The 21002-nt window shown below is 30.3% G+C and overlaps 1 protein-coding gene across 1 annotated transcript; it reads right to left on the bottom strand.

The window, feature by feature from the left end:
- Positions 1 to 8377: 8377 nt before the first annotated feature.
- On the bottom strand, positions 8378 to 20913 carry cni (protein cornichon). The gene is made up of 5 exons (XM_075369362.1): positions 20768 to 20913; positions 20518 to 20586; positions 16718 to 16830; positions 15432 to 15575; positions 8378 to 12432 (listed from the first exon to the last, which is right to left on the bottom strand). Exons 1-5 carry the CDS (start codon positions 20846 to 20848, stop codon positions 12405 to 12407), a joined length of 435 nt encoding a protein of 144 aa, XP_075225477.1. The 5' UTR covers positions 20849 to 20913; the 3' UTR covers positions 8378 to 12404.
- Positions 20914 to 21002: the final 89 nt, after the last annotated feature.

Raw genomic sequence — 21002 nt, 5'->3', positions numbered from 1 at the left:
CCTTTCTTTTTATTCTTTCCTACATCTCTGATTATTAACAAGAAAATTATTTATTATCAAAATTTAATGTTAGTTACTTAAAAATCTAAACTTTGTTTATTCTTATATTATTTGTTACAATTTACTGTTTTGTTGCCATATATTTTATATTATTATCAGTTTTTAGTATGTAATTATAATTAATTATATTATATTATCAAACAATTACATCAAAATATTTGTTTTATGTAAATAAAGCTTATTTATGTATTAAATGTTTAAATAATAGTGTGGTTTATTTATAGCATCCTTTGCAATAACATGTACTGCTCTGAATAAAATCCAATCCCATCTCTATGAAATTACATCTTCATACAAATCCAGATAGACAAGATGTAGTACATTGGTACCTTTACTTATGTCAGCCGACAAGGTAACATTTTTGCTAAAAAGGTCCCCTTGCAGAGTGCAGGAAGTGGTAGTCTGAGCTGATCAAGCTGGTTGTGATTGTGCTTTTCAGTTTCGCTGCTTGCAGTGGAGGGGGGAGACATGACTGGAATCTGTTTTTAGTAACATTGAACAGAATGTGGATGGAGCTTATCCAATGCCCGGTAGTGGAACTGGGTTTGGGCTAGGCTAAAATGAGCTTCCTCTGCTGAAGTCCTCTGTGCCGTTCAGCATGAGTTAGTCACTTTAGCTGTTGGCAGGGAGTATCCCATGGGTAAGGGTATCGAATTCCTTACTGCTACATGCTACTGGGTTGACATACCTGATTCCTCGACCCGGCTAAATATATGGGAGCTGACTGGGGAAACCCAGGAAGAATCAGTGATCCAGGGCATGCCCAACTATCTCTCCACCCACACCTGGTGAAACCTTGATTGGTGTCTTTTATGGATGACTTCTCTTACGTCCACACTTTCTGTGGCAAAGGGTTTGATGAATCCGGTATAGGATGGTCTATTTCCTAGCTACCGTAAAGTCCAGATCACATGTAGTTGGACTGTTTTTTCTAGAGGATTATATAAAAACATTATATTATTCCATGAAAGTTTATGATTTAGATCAAAGTAAGTGATCTTACATAATAGGAAGTATAATAGAAGCTGTTGCTAAAGTTACACCATATATGGATCCAACAAACATGAATAAAAATGAAAGATCATTTTGAGGTATGCTACACAAGTGAAGCACAACTAGAAACTTAAAAACACAGGTAATCAAACCCTCGTCCTGAAGAACCTTGTCTTCACAAGCAAAGCGAAGGAAGAGTGTAGAATTCAGCAACATAGAAAGACAGATTGAAGTTTCAACCAAAGACTGGTATAGCAATGCCAAAATACTTGGTTATCAAGAAGAAATAAAAGAGATTCCAATAAGATTAGTTTTTTCATCATAATTTGAAGCATCACGGAGGATGCAGGAGGATTGGTGAAGGAAGTAAATAAAATTTCTATGGGACTGTTTGTTTTTAAACCCTTCAATAATTTACAATCGTCATGACTACTCAAAGCCAAGAGAATGGAGTCATGGATATTGAGGTTGCACCACATGGTACTCTAAATTCCTCAAAGGAAGGTCACATGGAGGGACCTGTTGAACTGGAGAGAAGAGAAAATTGTCAAAGAACTTAATGAACAAGGAGTTGTAGCATGTCGATGACTGATGCAACAGAGAAGTTGTATCCTCTGCATAGCAAGTGCTCACCTTTAATGAACCAAAGTGTCCAGAAAAAAATAAAGGCTGCTTTTCACAGACTGGAAGTATGTTAGTTCATCCCAACTCTATTGCGGTACTTTGGATACCAGGTATTCAGACATAGAGCATCATGATGTACAAGGCAACAAATCTGTACTTGTGATGACCCACTGCTTCCAGATGATCTGAACAGGGATCCACTTGTCTGTGTCATATGTTATGGGCAATATCGCAAAAACTACTTGTAAGTATGTTCAGAATTTCAACAAAAAAAATTAAAATTTAATTAGTTTAATAACTTCTTATTCACTGAACTGAGGAAGTTAATTTTTTGTTATAGTGAAGGGAAATTTTAAAGTTTAAGACAGTATTGAAATATTACCCATGTTTTGGTTAATTATTAGCAATTTGTAACAATTAAATGAACTGATGGCAACTAACTTGTTAACAACTGTGTGAAATACACATTAGAAATTTTGATTGTGTCAGCCACAATTGAATTGTTTCATGGAGTCAGTCAAAAAATATTTTATAGGATTGTCTTTCTTAGCCAAGAAAAATGTTATGTACCAATAGAATAGAGAACCATGAAAGTTAGAATTGTATTTAATGAAATTTGTTATTTTGTTCTGTTTATTTAACAAAATATCTTACTTTGTTATAATTTTCTTTGTAATTGTTACTTTTAGCTATTTCCTAGCTACCGTGAAGTCCAGATCTCATGTGGTTGGATTATTTTTTCTAGAGGATTATATAAAAACATTCTATTATTCCATGAAAGTTTGTGATTTAGATCAATGTAAGTGATCTAAATCACAAGGAAGTATAATAGAAGCTGTTGCTAAAGTTACACCATATATGGATCCAACAAACATGAATAAAAATGAAAGATCATTTTGAGGTATGCTATACAAGTGAAGCACAACTAGAAACTTAAAACACAGGTAATCAAAATCAAAGTACTTTCTTAGTACTTTTATAAGAAATAAAGACTTCCTAATTCAGATGAATAAATAGTTATCAAAGCACCAAATTATTGTGATTCTCTTAAAGAAACCTGTGTATAACATTTAAAATCTAAAATATATATGTTGCAATACCACTTTCTTTTGAGGGGCAAAAACACTTTAGTGTCATTATCACTCATACATTTGTCATGGAAATATATCTGTAGGTCACTTCAGGGTAACTCTACAAATGTAGTATAATGTATATTGTGAAGACATATTCTCAATAATAAAACACATTACTGACTTAATAAAATTAAATATACATCATCTAATATCAAAATTTTAAAAACTTGCAGTTTTTCACATTCAGGTGAAAAGGACGTAATAAGATAAGAAATTTATGATGTGATACCATATTTTTTTAATGCTTACTCAACTGTAGTATTTGTGCAGCCAGTTGTAAGTTACAACTGTTGACCATTAGTATGGGAAATGATGGTGTGTGTGCTTCTAAAGAACATAACAGCTGCTATAATATTATTGCCAAGTGCAGATGTTATGGATTTGTATAGTTTATAAAATAGTTTAGTAATATCAAAAACAATTAAAACTAGAGTCACCCCTCCGAAAGGTGGGATCATTATTGAGACATATTAAGTCCAATGCATTGATAAAATCCTAAGATAATTACTGCGTGCGTTCCGCTGGACACCAGCAAAGGCAAGGGATTTAGCATTAAAATCCCCCAACACCAAGAACCTCCGACCTTGAAACCTCGCAATGCAATAAACCAATGCATGAAAACCAAGGCAGGCGTCACATTCTATGTCTGCAAGCCAACTTCCGCCCACGAACGACTTCTTATTTGGTTTGGAAATAGCAATCATATCAGTTCCATGCTGGAGGCCACCTGCCAGCAATTATCGACTGCCTGTCTGCACCTCTGTTGGTGTTCAACTGGAGAATCTTCATTTCGGTTTAGGATAAGCCCTGCTCAACGACCAGATCCACAGAGCCACACAGCACGCAACTGGCCTTTTCCTTGCACTGCTTCATTCTATGCACCGGCTTACTGCAATTAAAGCACAGGGCTGTGCGATCCACACCAGTGCAATTCGATGTCACGTGGCCAACCTCCCAACATTTGTAGCATCTCGTCTCAACATCCCGAATAACAGCATGGGACTGCACCTATCTGACTCGAACCCTATTTTCGGGTAGCTTCTTGGCTGCACGGTACAACATAATTAATGTAGCTTTTTGTGTGGACTCGATGGCAGGACGAAGAGAGGTCAAACTAAACTCCTCCTCCCAACCAAGGATGGCCCCAACACTTTCATTGACATTACTCTTCTCTGTCGTGGCGTCGATATCACTCAGGAGTACTACTGTATGACTGTCAGCCCTCAATCGAAGCTTAACCTGAAAATCATCGGCCTTGGTCTGTAATTCTGACTTAAAGGTTTCTGCCGCCTTAATGTTTTTCACCCTTATCATCAAGTCGTCATTATTGCCACACCTAAGTGACAAGACATCAATGTCTTCGTTAATTGATACTCGGTCCTTCATCGACTTAATCAAGTCGGCATATGACTTGCCTGAAGACCTCACGATGTTTTGGTGTGTTGATGCACTGGACTGGAAGTGGTTTTGCTCCTAGCTGCAGAACTGTCCTGCTTCATCAGGAAAATTGTAATTGGTTTTTCCCTGCCACTACCGAGATAAGCCAAGAGTATCTCTGGGATGAGTGTCCGACCTCGTTGCCAGAAAAACTGAAAACCAGGTCACTCGCTTCGTTTAGAACTAAGCAGTATGCCTTCAGGCAGTCAGCATACAGACTCTCTCTTCCTGTCTGGAGTCATGAAAAACCGTGTATGATACGCCGCCAACCAGGGTCGATGCTCGTGCAGGTCAAAACATGTAACTGAAAACACAGCTGTTTTGTTTGTATTAAGCACTGGATTTAGGAATGAATTAATTTTGTTCAATCTTATATTGCAGTCTTAAGTTTGTTAACAGTGCAGTGTCATAATGCCTGAAATTGTGTGAATGAATGATGTGGATGCCTTTTGTTATATATGTACGTGAGTTTACCGTAAAATCAAATAGAAAAAACATTACACCTTTAATTAAAAAAGCACATCATTTGTACTTTCAGTGTAAAATTGGTGATCAGGATAAGATGTAGACTCTTCATACAGTATGCACTAATTGTTCTGTATATTTAAGAGTTTGGCTGAAAGGTACATGGAAGGCTTTGCCATTTGATGTACCGTGGTTTAGCGAGAACCAAAGCATCATGTAACATATTTACTTTTGTTTAATGTATGTCTGGAATTTCTAAAAAATCTAAACACTGTAAAATATCCTTCATTGCAATTTGCAATCAGGCCTGTACCCCACAATGAAATTATTTCAGTTCCTGAGCCACCTGTGAATGCATTTTTCAAAAGCAGCGATGAAGATTCAGGCAATACTGAAGAAAACAACAACGATTTTGATTTTGAATTATCTCCCAATAAGCCACATATTATAACTCATTGTATATTAAATGACTTGGTTAGGGATTTAAATTTATCAAAAAATCAAGTTGAACTATTAGGATCAAGACTGCAAGGTTGGAATTTACTTTAAAAAAATACAAAAATTTTGGGCTTTTGAAGCCGACACAATTTACTTTCTCAGAATTTTACTGATGAAAATAATTTGGATTGGTGCACAAATACTGATGAGCTTATGTTGCACTTCCAAGTTCATAAACCTGAGGACTGGTGCCTTTCCATAGATTCGTCCAAGTACTGTTTAAAAGTGGTTCTACTGCACAATGGTAACAGATATCCTTTGGTAAAAATCGCTTGTGGTATTAATTTGAAAAAGACATACCATTGTATGTCTTTTTCACATTTTTCTTTCATCACATTTGATGAAAGAAGTTCTTGAAAAAATAAATTATAAAAAACATAGCTGGAACATAAGTAGTGATTTGAAAGTTATAGCTATTTTGTTAGGCATGCGGTTAGGCTATACTAAGTACATGTGTTTTCATTGCGATTGAGACAGCCGAGCTACGGATAAAAAATATGTTACCAAAGAGTGTAAGATGCAAGACAACTTAACTCCAAATGGAAAAAATATTATTCATGAGCCCTTAGTTGAACCCAAAAAAATATTTTTACCCCTCTCCAAATCAAGCTAGGACTAATGAAAAATTTTGTAAAACCAATGAAGGATAGTCCTGGATTTTTGTACATCAGACAGAAATTTCCAAATGTAAGTGAAGGAAAAATTAAAGAAGGAACATTTGTTGGTCCTCAAATGAGACAGTTGGTCAAAGTGATGTATTTAACTCAATGTTAAATAATGTAGAAAATGCAGCTTGGACTTCATTTAAAGATGTTTGCAAAAACGTTCTTGTTAAACAAAAATCCGAAAATTACCATGATATTTTTAATCAACTTCTTACTTCATACAGTGCTATGGGATGTAATATGTCTTTGAAAATACATTTCCTCCACTCACATCTGGATTTTTTTCTTGGAGAACCTCGAAGATGTAAGCGATGAACATGGTGAACGTTTCCACCAAGACATATGGGTGATGAAATGTGGCTACAAAGGGAACTGATTACTGTTGGACATTAATTTGGGATGTGCCTGAGGCTTTTTATAATAGAAAAGCATCAGCGAAATCATTCCAACACAGGTATGGCCATGCCTGTGTTAGAATTATGCATATACATTTTACAGATTTACAGATTTTCCTTTAATTTTTTTTTAAGCATAATTTATTTAAAACTAAGAGTGATAGAAAAATTGTATTTACAGATCTGTAATATACACACAAAAGTAATTCAAGAAATTGTATCACATTTAGAGAAACATTAAACTTTTTTTTTTGTCTATCAGTGTTATTAATAAATAAATATTTTTAAATTAAAAAGAGGTAAAAAAAAAAAAAATGAAGTCGAATTTGAACTGATGTGCCTTCCCCTTGGATGATCAAAATATTTCATTAATTAAAATTTATTTGGCAGTAACTCTGGAACCAAAGAAAATACTTATTTTCTTTGGTTCCAGAGTTATATCAACTGAGAGTTATATTGTTTGGTACAATATATCATAAGTGGTACTTACCACTTATGATATATTGTTGGCTTACTACAATGACGGCTTACTACAGCAGTTAAGAAAAAAAGTTCAAAATCCAGACTTTTTGGATTTTGGACATTTTTGGTCATGTCAATTGCAATCAAAAGGGGAGGTGCAGCAGGTGGTGTTACAACTGTTCAAAATCCAATATTTCAACATCCTACAGCTAATCATTTTTGAGTTATACATACGTTCGCACATATGTATGATGAGGTAGATCAAAAAATAAGTTACATCCATGCAATGTTCTTGAACTGAAAGGGATATATTAATGTCTTGTGGTGGCAAAACCGATTGTGTTGTTGTCTTCAAGCTCCCCGAGCAGCAGTTCTGTACGACATTCAGTACATGTGTAGTGTCGCTGTTAATATGGCGTGTTCTCTAGAAATTTCATCCCGCATCAAGTGCATTCAGTAGTCTGATATTTTTGTGGGCATAAAATTACAATTGTTGTGAAATTCATCGCCAAATTGTTGAGGGATACGATGAGAATGCAATGTCATGCCCCATTATCTCAAAATGATGCTAAATGTTAAAAAACGGAAGAACAAATGTGATGAACTGCATGCTGGGCGTCCTTCAACTGTAAATACGACAAGTAACACAGAACACGTGAATGAAATGATCTTGAGTAAGCGGCGCATTAAAATTAGAGACTGCAAGTGAACTTAACATTAGTTATGGTAGTGTTTGGGATTGTTTTTCTTCATGACAATGCTATTCCTTATTCAACACATGAGACAAAAGAGTTACTGCAAAAATTCAAGTGGAAGAGTGGTTTCATCCAGCTTACAATCCTGACTTAGCACCTTACGAATACCAAATGTTTGGTCCTCCCAAGCAAGATCTGGAGAGGGCATTTTATTAATGATGATGAACTGAAGGAAGTGGTCCTTAAAAGGTTGAAGGAGAATGGACAAGATTTTTATGACAGTGGAATTGAAAAACTTGTCACAAGGTATGAAAAGTGTTTAGAAAAACTTAGTGATTATGTTGAAAAATAGATAAAAATATGTAGTTTTTTATTCAATAAAAAAAAAATTGTCTTATAAATATGTTTGTTTTATAGAGGGGATAACTTACTTTTTGATCATCCCTCGTGCATACAAATGTCACACCGAAATTAGTCAAAATGGATTCAGGGATGGTAAAAATGGATATTTTAGTTGAAATCTGAAATTTTTCACGATCACAATATTTCCTTTATTTCATATAAGGAACTAAAAATACTAAGGTAAACCTTGTACATGGTGTTATGTCTGTTACATTAATGTAAAAAATTAAAAATATAACATTGGTGTAATATTTGTTACATTGTAATGTAACAAACATTAAACCATGTATATGTTTTTTTTATTTTTTAATATGCAGTTTAATTAAATATTTCAATCATAACTGAGGATGCAGAATCCCATGAAACTACTTTCATGATAAAATTAAGGTAATGTATGTCTTACCTCAATATTCTGTACCAGGTAGTTTATAACATACATCATACATATGTATATATCACCTGAAAAGTATTGTATGAATGCCAGAGCTTTCCAGTAATTAAACTATCGTTTCTTTGTTCTTTACAAGGACTGAATGAACAATGTAATGTTTAAGATAATACTTTATTTTATTCAAGAAAATTACAACTTTTTGTAGTTTAGTACTTCACTTTTTTACAATATTTAAAAAAAAAATTGTTCCTTATTAAGTAAGTTAAGTGTTAGTACTGGTCGAAACAGCTTTCTGTATACAACACACAAACACACACGTACACGCATACATACACACATATTTTTTAAACCAGAATTTTGTTCCAGAAAAATAGATTAAAATATCATAAATAAAGACATTTTTTAGTACAATATATTACAAAGACTGTCAAAGTTATGAATAAAACAATGTACAACTAAAAAATAATGACAAAATAAATAAATAAAACTAAATATCAGTTTGGAAACTTATAATTTAAAATTATTATAACACTTAGATGCTAATTTCAAAAATACTTAAACACATAGTAAGATGTGTCATATTAAATAACAAATAAACGAGCTGTTACACAATAAATAATATTCTTTACATGTACAGTTTAGCCTTCCAATATAGTAATGAACACATCAGTATACAATTACTTTTAACTAAAAAAAGATCTCAGATTAAATAGTAAAAAATAAATATTTAAAAACTCACATCACTGCACATCTAATTTAATATATTAAATTAAAATGCCGTTTTTAAATTTGTAAGACCTTGCATTGAATACAAATAAACCAATGTCTAATCTGTCACACAAATTTGAACTCTCCAATAAACTTTACTTAAATATCAATTTGTTTTCTGAATTAAATTTCATATTATAGCTAAAGTAGTAACTTCTCTTTTCTACATTTGGTTTGTTATTATGACAAGAATAAATTCAAGGGTAAATCAAACATTAATAGTTTTTATAATCTAATTTAAGTTTTACACATGTTTTATGCTACCATCAAGTTCAACAAAGTCACAAAATTTCTCAAAATTTGCTTTGTATGCACATATTACAAAATAAAACAAACAGCAATTTCTACCAGAAAATATAATTACTCCTTAAATCAATTTAATTATCAAAATTAAAACAAAAAAAATAAAAATAAAATCCATGTCAAACTTAATGGAAGCACTGTGCAAGCCAAAAACTTAACATTTTATGTATCCACATAAAAGAAAGAAGACTTCCTAACAAATGACAAATTATCTATTTGCAGTACACACACTAGGATTCATTCACTCAGCCCTGGAGGCAATTATGAAAAGCCACATGACATAAATAAAAATAAAACCAAACTTAATTTAATTCAGAACACACTCAAGGTATTTATCAATCAACTGATCCTGGAAATGATTCTAAAATTCAACTATAAGATGTACATGGCAATAATAAGATTAAAAAAAAAAGCAGTGACATTCACCTTAGATGGCTGATATTAACAGAATAAAACTGTAAAAATTCTATTTGCATTTTAATAAAAATTAGAAGAAATGGTTTTACCCACTTATCATTTTCAGACATATCATTTATAGTGCAGCCTCAGACAGGAAATGAGTTTTCAGACAGCTACTCACCAACAAATTTATGGATATACTGGTTCTATGAGTTAGACCATACTCAGCAAGGACCTATTACAGATTTCAGTTACACTATAAAATTAAAAATAAGGATTGATCACAGATATGGAAAAGAGGGGGAAGAGGAAGATCTAACTGTGCAGGAACTGTACAGTTCAGTCAACCAAAGAATAGCTTCCCTTGTAAGCAATGAGCCACTGAGAAATCCTCAAGATACTACAATATTTTTATCCAGATGAAAATAGTACACACTGAGTAATCATTTCGCATTGATCACCTTAAATACAGAATTATTGAAATAAGTTTCTGTGATTTAAATGTAAAATAATGTTAATCAATTTACATTGTACTGAAAAATATAGAACAGAGTTCTGAATCTGGTCACTGTAGTAACCTTGAATGTACTGTAAGCAAGTAAATTAGTGATCCTACCATTTGCTGTATCATCAACCAATGGTGACAGTGCAAAAATAGAGCATAGTTGTAAAATACAAGAGAAATATTAACAGCATACCTATGTTCAAAATGTTCTTACAGTAAGACCATATGAATAAGTTGATATTTAAATAATTTAAAAATAAAAAAAAACAAACTAAGGAGATTAATAAAATAAATCTTGTTACCAACCTTCTATGTTGTTGGAGAATTTGGAATATCTGAGACAATTATGTTTATCCAAACAAATAAATCTATTGCTTGTTCTCAGCCTAAATCTAAATATCACCAAAATAGCTGTCTGGCATATGAATCGCAGATATTTATAATTTCATGCATATAAAATTTAGCTCAAACAAGAAATCAATTAAATATTCCCAGAATTATGCTGTTTGTGGATGTATCAAACTGATCTACATTAACCATTCAGCCTGTTCTTTCAATGTTGTTACAATCGAAGTGCATGATGGTATGTACAGAATACAGAATAACATGGTTTTACTAACGATATGAGAAACCTTATTTTTTTATTATTAAAAATCAGAGAAAATTTAATAATAGAAAAGTAATGATTTCATTCAAAGTAAATTATCATATTATTCAAAAAAATAAGATATAGTATACCTAGTTAAATGTAAAGCAGAGGCTCATTTTTATTTTGTTATTAATAATAAATATGCAGTAATAAGTAAATTATATAAAAAATCTGAAGAACTGAAGATAAAATTTGCTTTCTACAAAATAAAGAAATATGGAAACACATTTTTTGATAAAATTGTAAACTACATAATCTTCTTGTTTTTGGTAATCACATTTGAATAAATGCAAAAAGAAAGTTTGAAATTAAAAATTACGCAGAAGCATAGAAGCACTGATAAAATTATACATACATTATATATTGTACATCAAACTGAAAAATTTTACAAACCTCATTTGAAATAAAATAAGCATTGTGTTTGTGCTAAATGCTGATAAAATTTCAATATATTGTGTTCATCATTGCCATCAGAAACCTACTGTTTAGCTTTCACAACATAATTTAGGATGTTAAATGATGAATAACTTGCATAGCGAATATGTTCATCACTTTAAACAATAATTCTATTTTTTTTTTTTTTTTGGAGAAAATTATATCAATATCAAATATCATAATTCCATAATTAATTTCAAGAAGTTATTGCTATGTTTAAATCTATTGCTATGGTTAAATGTGTAAATCTATGTTTAAAATATAATTTTAATGTATTCTTACACCATTGATAATTCAACTACAACACTAGATGACCTACTATAGGCATAGATTTAAAAGAATCATGATGAGACACAAATTAATTGTGTGTCAAATCTTCACTTGTTAAAAGTATGCTGATAACAAATTTGTAAATGCAAATATAAACAAAACAATATTTTTATATAATTTTCAAAAAAACATCAGTTAAAAATGTAATAATTTAAATTGATTTCATACCTTACTTGTCAATATTCAAACCTTTATAAACATAATACAGATGTTCCAATATACTATATTGCAAAATATTAGAAAACTCTTGGTCAAGCTAACAGTATGTTCCACTGAAAGAGGTAGTTAAAAAAGGAAGGCCCTACTGTCATATGCACAAATACATATCCATGTATTCACAGAAAAATAAAAATAAAAATTATAATTAAATCATTAACTTAAGTAAATAATTTTAAGTATTATGAGCAACAAAATGTTTACACAAATAAGTTACTGAAACATTTAAAAAATCTAAGATTACAAAATACACATACACAAGAGCTACAACGTACTTGACATATGAATAATAAATATTCTCTATTTATTTTACAAAGAAATACTTTTTAATCGTTTGACCAACAACCAGAATGTTTTTAAAATGATACTGTTTATAATTCCATCACCACTTTTCAACTTTCACAAACAGTAACTAAACTCAACTGGATTCTAACTTCTAACAACTGAATTTGCTTTATTATTCTCTTTTAAGGGAAAAAGTTAAAGAAACAAACGTTTTAAAATAAAAACTTATTACAATCATTCGTATGTAATGAGTCCTCCTCTCTTGTTACTAATCCTTAGTAATGTCTCTCAAAATTATGTTGTTATCAACGCATGAATCATTCTGCAAAAAATAAAAAAGGAATTATAAATAAAAGACTAAATAAAGAAGTAACAAACAGAAGATATGAACAAGACAACAAAACTTATGACTTCTCTAACCCAAAATGTTAACAAACAGGTATATAAATTGGTTATAACTGTGTTTGTTTAAATATTGTATTTTAATTAATTTCTTTATTAGATGATTTTTTATTATTATTATTAGTATCATTTATTAAATATTGCAATTTGCGTTCTGTAATGCCCAAATCTTGCTCGACTTGTCCACAATCCAAAAATAAATCATCAAATTAAATTTCAATTTTTGATTAATAATGTTATATCTGTCTTGCAAATCAAGAAGATTCCTTAACTTAATTCGAAAGTCAATTCTATCATCTTGTGAGGGATCAAATTTATCAGTAAAGTTGTGAATTCTCGTTATAGAGGCCTTTACTGACCCTCTTAGTTTTATTAATTGTTCCAATCCCATAGTGGTATTTTAAATACAATACACAATACTTAATGGTCTGTAAATACAATTTTTCTTTCACCCTTAGTTTTAAATAAATTATGCTTCAAAAAAAATTACAGGAAAATATACTTAAAATCAGTATAATTTATAATTTTGCATGGCCATACCTGTGTTAGAATGATTTTGCTGATGCTTTTCTTTTATAAATAGCCTCAGGCACATCCCGAATTAATGTCCAACAATAATCGGCTAGCATTTTAGTATTCCATTTCCATTTATAGCTGGTTTCCATCACCAAATGTCTTGGTGGAAACGTTCACCGTGTTCATCACTTACATCCCTGAGATTGTCCGAGAAAAACTCCAGATGCGAGTGGAGGAAATATATTTTCAAAGATATATTACATCCCATAGCTCTGTATGAAGTTAAGAAGTTGATTAACAATATCGTGGTAATTGTCGGATTTTTGTTTACCAAGAAAATATTTACAAATGTCTTTAAATGAAGCCCAAGCTGCACTTTCTACATTATTTAACATAGAGTTAAATACAACATCTTTGACCAACTCTCTTATTTGAGGTCCAACAAATATTCCTTCTTTAATTTTTCCTTCACTTACATTCTGAAATTTCTGCTTGATGTACAAAAATCCAGGACTATATTTCTTCATTGCTTTTACAAAACTTTTATTAGTCCTAGCTTGATGTGGAGAGGGGGTAAAAATATTCTTTTGAGTTCAACTAAAGGCTCATGAATAATATTTTTTTCCATTTGGTGTTAAGGTGTCTTGTTTCTTCCACTCTTTGGAAACATAATGTTTATCCCTAGCTCGGCTGTCCTATTCACAAAGAAAACACATGTACTTAGTATAGCCTAACTGCATGCCTAACAAAATAGCTGTAACTTTCAAATCAGCACATATGTTCCAGCTGTTTTTATAATTTATTATTTCAAGAACGTCTTTCATCACATCATATGGTTCTTTCAAATTAATAGCATAAGCAATTGGTATCGAAGGATAATTGTTACCGCTGTATAGTAGAACCACTTTTAAATCATACTTGGACGAATCTATAAAAAGGCCCCAGTCCTAAGGTTTATGAACTTGTCCTAACTGCAACATAAGGTCATCAATATTTGTGCAATAAACCAAATTATTTTCATCAATAAAGTAATGAGAAAGTTCTTTTTGTCAGCTTCAAAAGCCCAAAATTTTAATATTTTTTTAAAGTAAATTTCAACGGCACTCTTGATCCTAACTTATCCTATCTTATCCTAGAGGATAAATCAAAATCATTGTTGTCTTCTTTAGTATTGCCCGATTCTTCATTACTTCGTAAAATACATTCAGAGGTGGCTCAGGAACTGGAATAATTTCACTGTGGGGTACAGGCCTGATTGCAATGAACGATATTTAACAGTATGTTTAGATTTTTAGAAATTCCAGACACACTTTTTAAACAAAAGTAAATATGTTACATGATGCTTTGGTTCACGCTAAACCACAGGTACATCTAATGGCAAAGCCTTCCATGTACCTTTCAACCATACTCTTAAATATACAGAACAATTAGTGCATACTGTATGAGGAGTCCATGTCTTATGCTGATACTAATTTTACACTGAAAGTACAAATGATATGCTTTTTTAATTAAAGGTATAATGTTTTTTTCTATTTGATTTTACGGTAAACTCACCACACATAACCAAAGGCATCCATATCATTTACACAATTTTGAGGCATTATGAAACTGCACTGTTAACAGACTTAAGACAGCAATAAAACTGAACAAAATTAATTCATTCCTAAATCCAGTGCTTAATACAAACAACTGTGTTAATTAATCTTGTCCATGAAGGCTCATTCTTCAGTATTAGATATGTCTTAATATGTGAATATGATATGATTTAATTTGTTTTCTATTGTTTATTTATAGCTTACAAATTTTGTTAACAATGTTAAACAATAAAAAATGAGCTAACAAAATACAATATAGGAGCTTAAAATACTAACTATACATTGAAAAATGAAAAAAAATCATTTAATTAAAATTTAAAAGTTTTTCAAAAATGATGGGTGATAGAAAGATTCTAAGTTCATATTCGTTTTCAGCATCAAAAAACAAATTAAAATCTGTACCACGTGTTAGGAAACAAAAATTATGTTTATCTTATGTAAGATAAGGAGAAAGAAAATAAATCTGAATTGTAAGGAAAATCTGTAAGTTGGACTATCAGATCAGACAAATTTTTGGTGATTTCTGTGGTGGAATGGTAGCGTCTCAGCTTTCATCCGGAGGTCCTGGGTTCAAATCCATCAGGCATGGCATTTTTCAAATGCTACCTAAAATTCCATTCTCATAGGGCAAAATGATCAAAGCAGTTGATGCCAATCATCTCAAAAGAAAAATTTGAGTTTGATTTTTTTCTTATTTATATTTAATCAATTTATATATAGTGATAAATTAATTTTACAACATATTAACATTTTTACTAAAATAAAGAATAAATAAAATAATATTTAGATTACTACATATAATATTTACCCATATAAGTAATAGAAGAAAGATAACAAATAGAATGCTAATTTTATCCATCCTTCACGCTGGCACTTAGTCAAAACATCAGCATTCATTATGCTTGTCGGATCATATAAACCAGGTCCAGACATAACTGGCCTTGAGCTATATCTGTGAGAAACAATAAAAATAAAAATATATCAATTTAAAAAAAATCAAATGTTATGAAATATAAGCATACACACAAACAAAAATGCACTATTTTTCTTTATATGAATAATATTTATTAAATAATTTTTGTGGATCTGTTCTTTTAAACAAATCATTTCATTAAAGATTTTAAACTTTAGTAACAAGACCCAGTGGCAAAACTGTGCCTCGATTACCTGTCTATTATTGTGTATTCAACCCAACTGAGTTAATTTGGAGACAAATCAAGGTTGCATAGCATCAGAAAGTACTGCTTTTAAAATATCTGATGTTAAAAATTTATGCTTAAAATCCATCATTAAAACAGGCCAACAGGAATGGATAAACTGTATAAAACATGTAATGGATAGTGTTGAACCAAATAATTGGGAATTGAATATTATAATAGAAAACAAAATTGAGGCTCTTGTTGTACCTCTTAATCCTGACAGCACTACAGATTTCTCACAATCAGATGGCGAAAACTGGGATGAATTTATTATCACAGAAATTTTATCAGGATATAAATAACACTTTCAACCAAACATGCAATATCCACTTTTCAAGATAATTATCTATTGAAATTTTAACATCCAATATTCATGAAACTATTCTGGATGTTTTGCAAACATAATTATCCCCTTACAGAGCTTTGATGCTATGTTATATTTTGACTTTTTTTGTCAAAAATTACTGTTTAGATAATATTATGTTTTAATTTTTTTCATTATTCTGTTCATAATAAGAATACCATTTTACATTAATTAACAATGTTACATAGTTATTACATTTTTTATTATTATTATTTCACTTTTCAGTGAAAAAAGAAAACAAGTCAAATTTTTAATTTTCTATTTTTTTAATGAAAAATAGTATTATCTTAAAAAAAATTATTTTTATTTTAAAAACAAGAAAAAATAAATTTTTTATAGGCAAGATAAGATATTTTTACTAAAACAATTTGCCTAATAAGAAGTTAAAATGCTATAACAGCATAAAAATAAAAATAATAAAAACTTCCAAATATATAAAATAAAAATAAATAAACAACCTTAGTCAAACATATAAAAAACATTTTTCTTTTAGTTATTCATATACACAGTAAGGTACAATAACAATTTTACCTGTTTATGTGGTATGCAATAAGAGGTATATTCAAACATAGTGAAAACCATTGTCCAGAGAAAGCAAATAGAATATTAAAAAAGAGATGCAACAGATACTCCGGTATTACAAGCTGTAAAAACAAAAAATTCACCAGCAGTTAAAATAAAAATAAATTATCTATATGTATTAAAAGAGTTTGTTTGCCTGAGGGTAATTTCAGGAATTAATGAACCTGCTTTCATCCTATTAGTACTTCTTAATAAATAGACAATATTTATTTATTTTTTGAACGAGTATAAATTTTAAGTGAAAAATGACAAGCAATACAGGGATATTTACCTTCTGAGGAAGGGCTGATACCTATTATTCTACCACAAGTAGCAGACAAGTAGTATTTTACTCGTATAATATACAAATAAAGTTATCCTTTTTCAGAAAACAAGTGATCATAGATCTGAGATCTAATGGTCTGGATTCAGGAAAGAAATTATCAATAGTATAATAAAAGAGATTATATTCTTCAAAACTTATTTAATATTGGGGGAAAGTAAAAATACTTTATTTAAGTAGTTCAGCCTTCTTGCCTCCAGATCACTTTAACAAACAAAAACTTACATATTGAATACTTGAACCATTTTTTTTAATTCCCTACTCTAAAGTGCTATTACAATCTCTTTAAATTTCTTGTATGTATGGATAAGTAAGGCAAACTAAAAGGAAGATTAAAACAGAAATACACGAGTATTTGGCTAATTATAAGTACAGAAGACCAGAAAAATTGGCTGTTGCCAAAAATGCATAGAAATAAATTTATTCAAAACCAAAGCCATTTTTACTTTATAAATCTCCATAATAGTAAACTATTTAATTTAATGAACATTAATTAACCACGGTTAATAAACTATTTTAATTTTTATAATTTTTTCCATAAGAACAATAAAACATTTTTTGTCTAAATTTAGTTTAACATAAGAGAAAACACTACCTCATTGAATTTCCATGGTATCTATCTTTATTTTTATATAAAAAGTTATCTTACTTCATCCTGCAACAGATGGTTGAATAAAGTGTGGCTAGTCAATTGAGAAGTTTTTAAGTGCTTTAAACTGAATTTAAGCTAACCACCTTTGACTAGATTTGGGACTGTGCAGTTGAAAAAGTAATATCACTGTACAGTTGATATTTGCTCATAACTGAATAATTCTGAGAAATAACATTTAACATAGAGAATATTTAGATCTTACTGCATATAAAAAATCATAAATAAGACCTTTTTTACAATAATTATTCTTGGTTATAACTAATCATCAAATGATGACATTATTTTTATGGTAGTATACGAGGTATGATAAAAAATAATGAGAATTTTAGTTTTATCAAAAAGAATTTATTTTTTTTATACTGATATTACCGCCTTTAAAATAATCCCCCTAGAGATGTAACACACTTATGCCATTTCTTCCATTCTCAAAACATCTCTGTAAAGCATTTTTAGGTATAGCTAAGTTCATTTAGAGATTTTTTCTTTATTTCTTCTATAGTCACAATCGTTAACCTTTTAATGTTCTTAATCAGTGGGAACAACAAAAAGATTAAATGGTTTACTATTATGGACGTTTGTAAAGTAAAAGTGACTTTGGTTTTGAATAAAGCCATGTCAGGAGAATACAGAGGCTGCAGCGTCAATATGATGTTATTTTTGACTAAACGTTCACAAATGAATCAGGTGTGAGATGTGGTGCAGTATCTAACAATTAATTTTTAGCCCACAACTGTTTTCTTCAGATTGTCTCATATAAATGGCATAAAATTGATAATACTGTTTTACTCTTTTCAACCTTGTGATAAGAACTCACAATGGATGACAGAGTAACTTAACATTCAATAAAATTTGGCATATTTTTTTTCTTCAAACTTGGTCCTTGAGTTAGAACCATTGGGATAATTGAACCTTTTTTTTAATACCATTAACAGTACACCCATGTTTTATCTCCTGTTATGACACATTTGACTAATTCTGAGTCATTAGCAATGTCAGCTAACAATTGTTCTTGAATGTTTTAGTAATGTTGCTGTTCAACAGTTTTAGAACAAATTTTACAGATACTAGTTTCATACCCAAAACAATAAAAATTGTTTTACAAGACCTGTAAGAGATTCTCACTTCTTCAGAAATTTTTCTAATAGTGATTCAAAGATTACTGCTCACAATGTCCTTTATTTTATAAATATTTTCATCAGATGTTAATGTCTTAGGATGTCCAACCCTTTCATCACCTTCAATGTCTTTACAACTTTGAAACCGTTAGTAGCACTCATAATGTTGGTGTCAACATAACATCCTTCCAAAAATCTTCTGTAGCATCTTCACTATTTTACTGCATTTTATTCCATTTTTACCATAAAACTTTGATGCCAATCCTTTATCCTCATTATCAACTAAGATAAATTTTTTAACTGAAAATGCTTCCTATATGTAGTACTTTCCCCATAACAGATGACAATAACCTACACATTTTCTCACCTTTTGGTTTAAATTTTGAATAGGTTACCTCCTTATTCGTTAGTATTAAACTAATTTAATAAATTAGAAATTGGAATTGAGGGTTCCTTCTTGGGATCTTTAAAAACTGGGCTGGATTAAAAGCTGTTAGTAACATAAAAATTCAAAAAGGATTTTGTAAAATTACTTAAGATTTAACACCTTTCAATTCAGCATTATTATTGTAATTTAAAAGGCCAAAGTTTACAATAAAATCAAAATTTTAATTGTTGCAAAACGGTCCAGATCAAGATTGTAAAAAGTCAGCTTCATGAGGAAGATTCTGTTTAGCCACTTCAGTAATTAATCATACACAAATGAGAAAGAATGGTTTCTCTCTCTAGTCTATTCTTTTAACCTATGTAAAGTTATGCTACTGTTATAGTAAACTATGAAAGTGATTCAACATAATATAAAAATAGAATAAGGCAGCAATAAGATGAATGGTTTAATGTCTATTAATGAAAAGTAAATTTTATGCAGTGCTTTAATAAGTAATAACCGATAACTGTACAATGAACTAAGAAGTAAATGCACTTACAGTTCTGAAGCAATAGTGACTGATCCATTAACAACATATACAGGTAGCATAGGCATTCAAATCCATTGAAATGACTCTATGAACACTTCAGTTTGAACTTATGAACACCGGTTCAGAAAAACTAATCTGTTGATTAGTTATTATCATTATAATAATCACATCATCCAAACTAGCAAGTTATTGCTTATAAGAATGTCATTATTACATTTTGAAACAGTAAAATTACATAAGGTAAAAGTGTAAAATCTTCAATCAGTCATGAAAACATTATTTTCATTAATCATGGAATAATTGGTTATGTGTAACTCAAAAGAACTAACAAATAAATTAACATTTTACCAATTTATTTTTAAATGGTTAATTTTCCTTTTGGTAATGAATACAAACAAAAATTAATAAATTGCAATTGCATTTTTTTACTAATTGCATTCCTAGTCTCAGTGCCTAAATACAGAAACTGGTACAGCACATTTGGGAAAATAATAATTTTTCAGAAAGGAACACAATGTTACTAAATAAAATTTTGGCTGTTTCCGTATTTACCATACAACGACCAAAAAGCCTACAATTAAACATAAAACTGACTTAAGTAAAGAAGACTGTAAATTTCAGTACTCAATGACTCAAATTTTTTACAAGCTGAAAGATATAAATTTATTATACATTCATAAAGGAAAGGTTAACAATAAACTGTAACACATAGTATACATATCCATCAAATATAATTATCTTACCGGATTTAAACTGTTGCATTGGTCTATGGGATTCTTGTAGTCTGTCTTCAACTCATCAAATGCAATAACCTGAAACAAAATTATGACTAAAAAATAAATAAAATCGTAATTTTATTATCCTAAACCACTGATACAACCAACATTCAAGCATTCAACACTAACACATTCATACTGAAAGAAAAACAAACTTCCAGATAACCTAAAAATTCCAAGTTAACTATATCACTGAAATAATAATTATTTTACTTACATGAAAAATGGCAAAAAATATCAGAAACGCGTCGATAATCAATGCTATAATGTAAGAAAAAGCTGGAAAGTTAAAGGCCATTATAAAATATCCACAAAATTTTGCAACATAACCAACAACACACTCACTAACACCGGTCCGCCATTTTCACTAATCATTCATAGTCATAATTATAAAGGCGTTGTTGATAAGATAAAAATAATTAATCAAGTACAAAAAAAAACATTTATTTTCT

The sequence above is a fragment of the Lycorma delicatula genome, chromosome 6 (genome assembly GCF_047948215.1).
Source record: "Lycorma delicatula isolate Av1 chromosome 6, ASM4794821v1, whole genome shotgun sequence".
Classification (NCBI taxonomy): Eukaryota; Metazoa; Arthropoda; class Insecta; order Hemiptera; family Fulgoridae; genus Lycorma; species Lycorma delicatula.
This window is presented reverse-complemented; position numbering and strand designations above follow the sequence as displayed.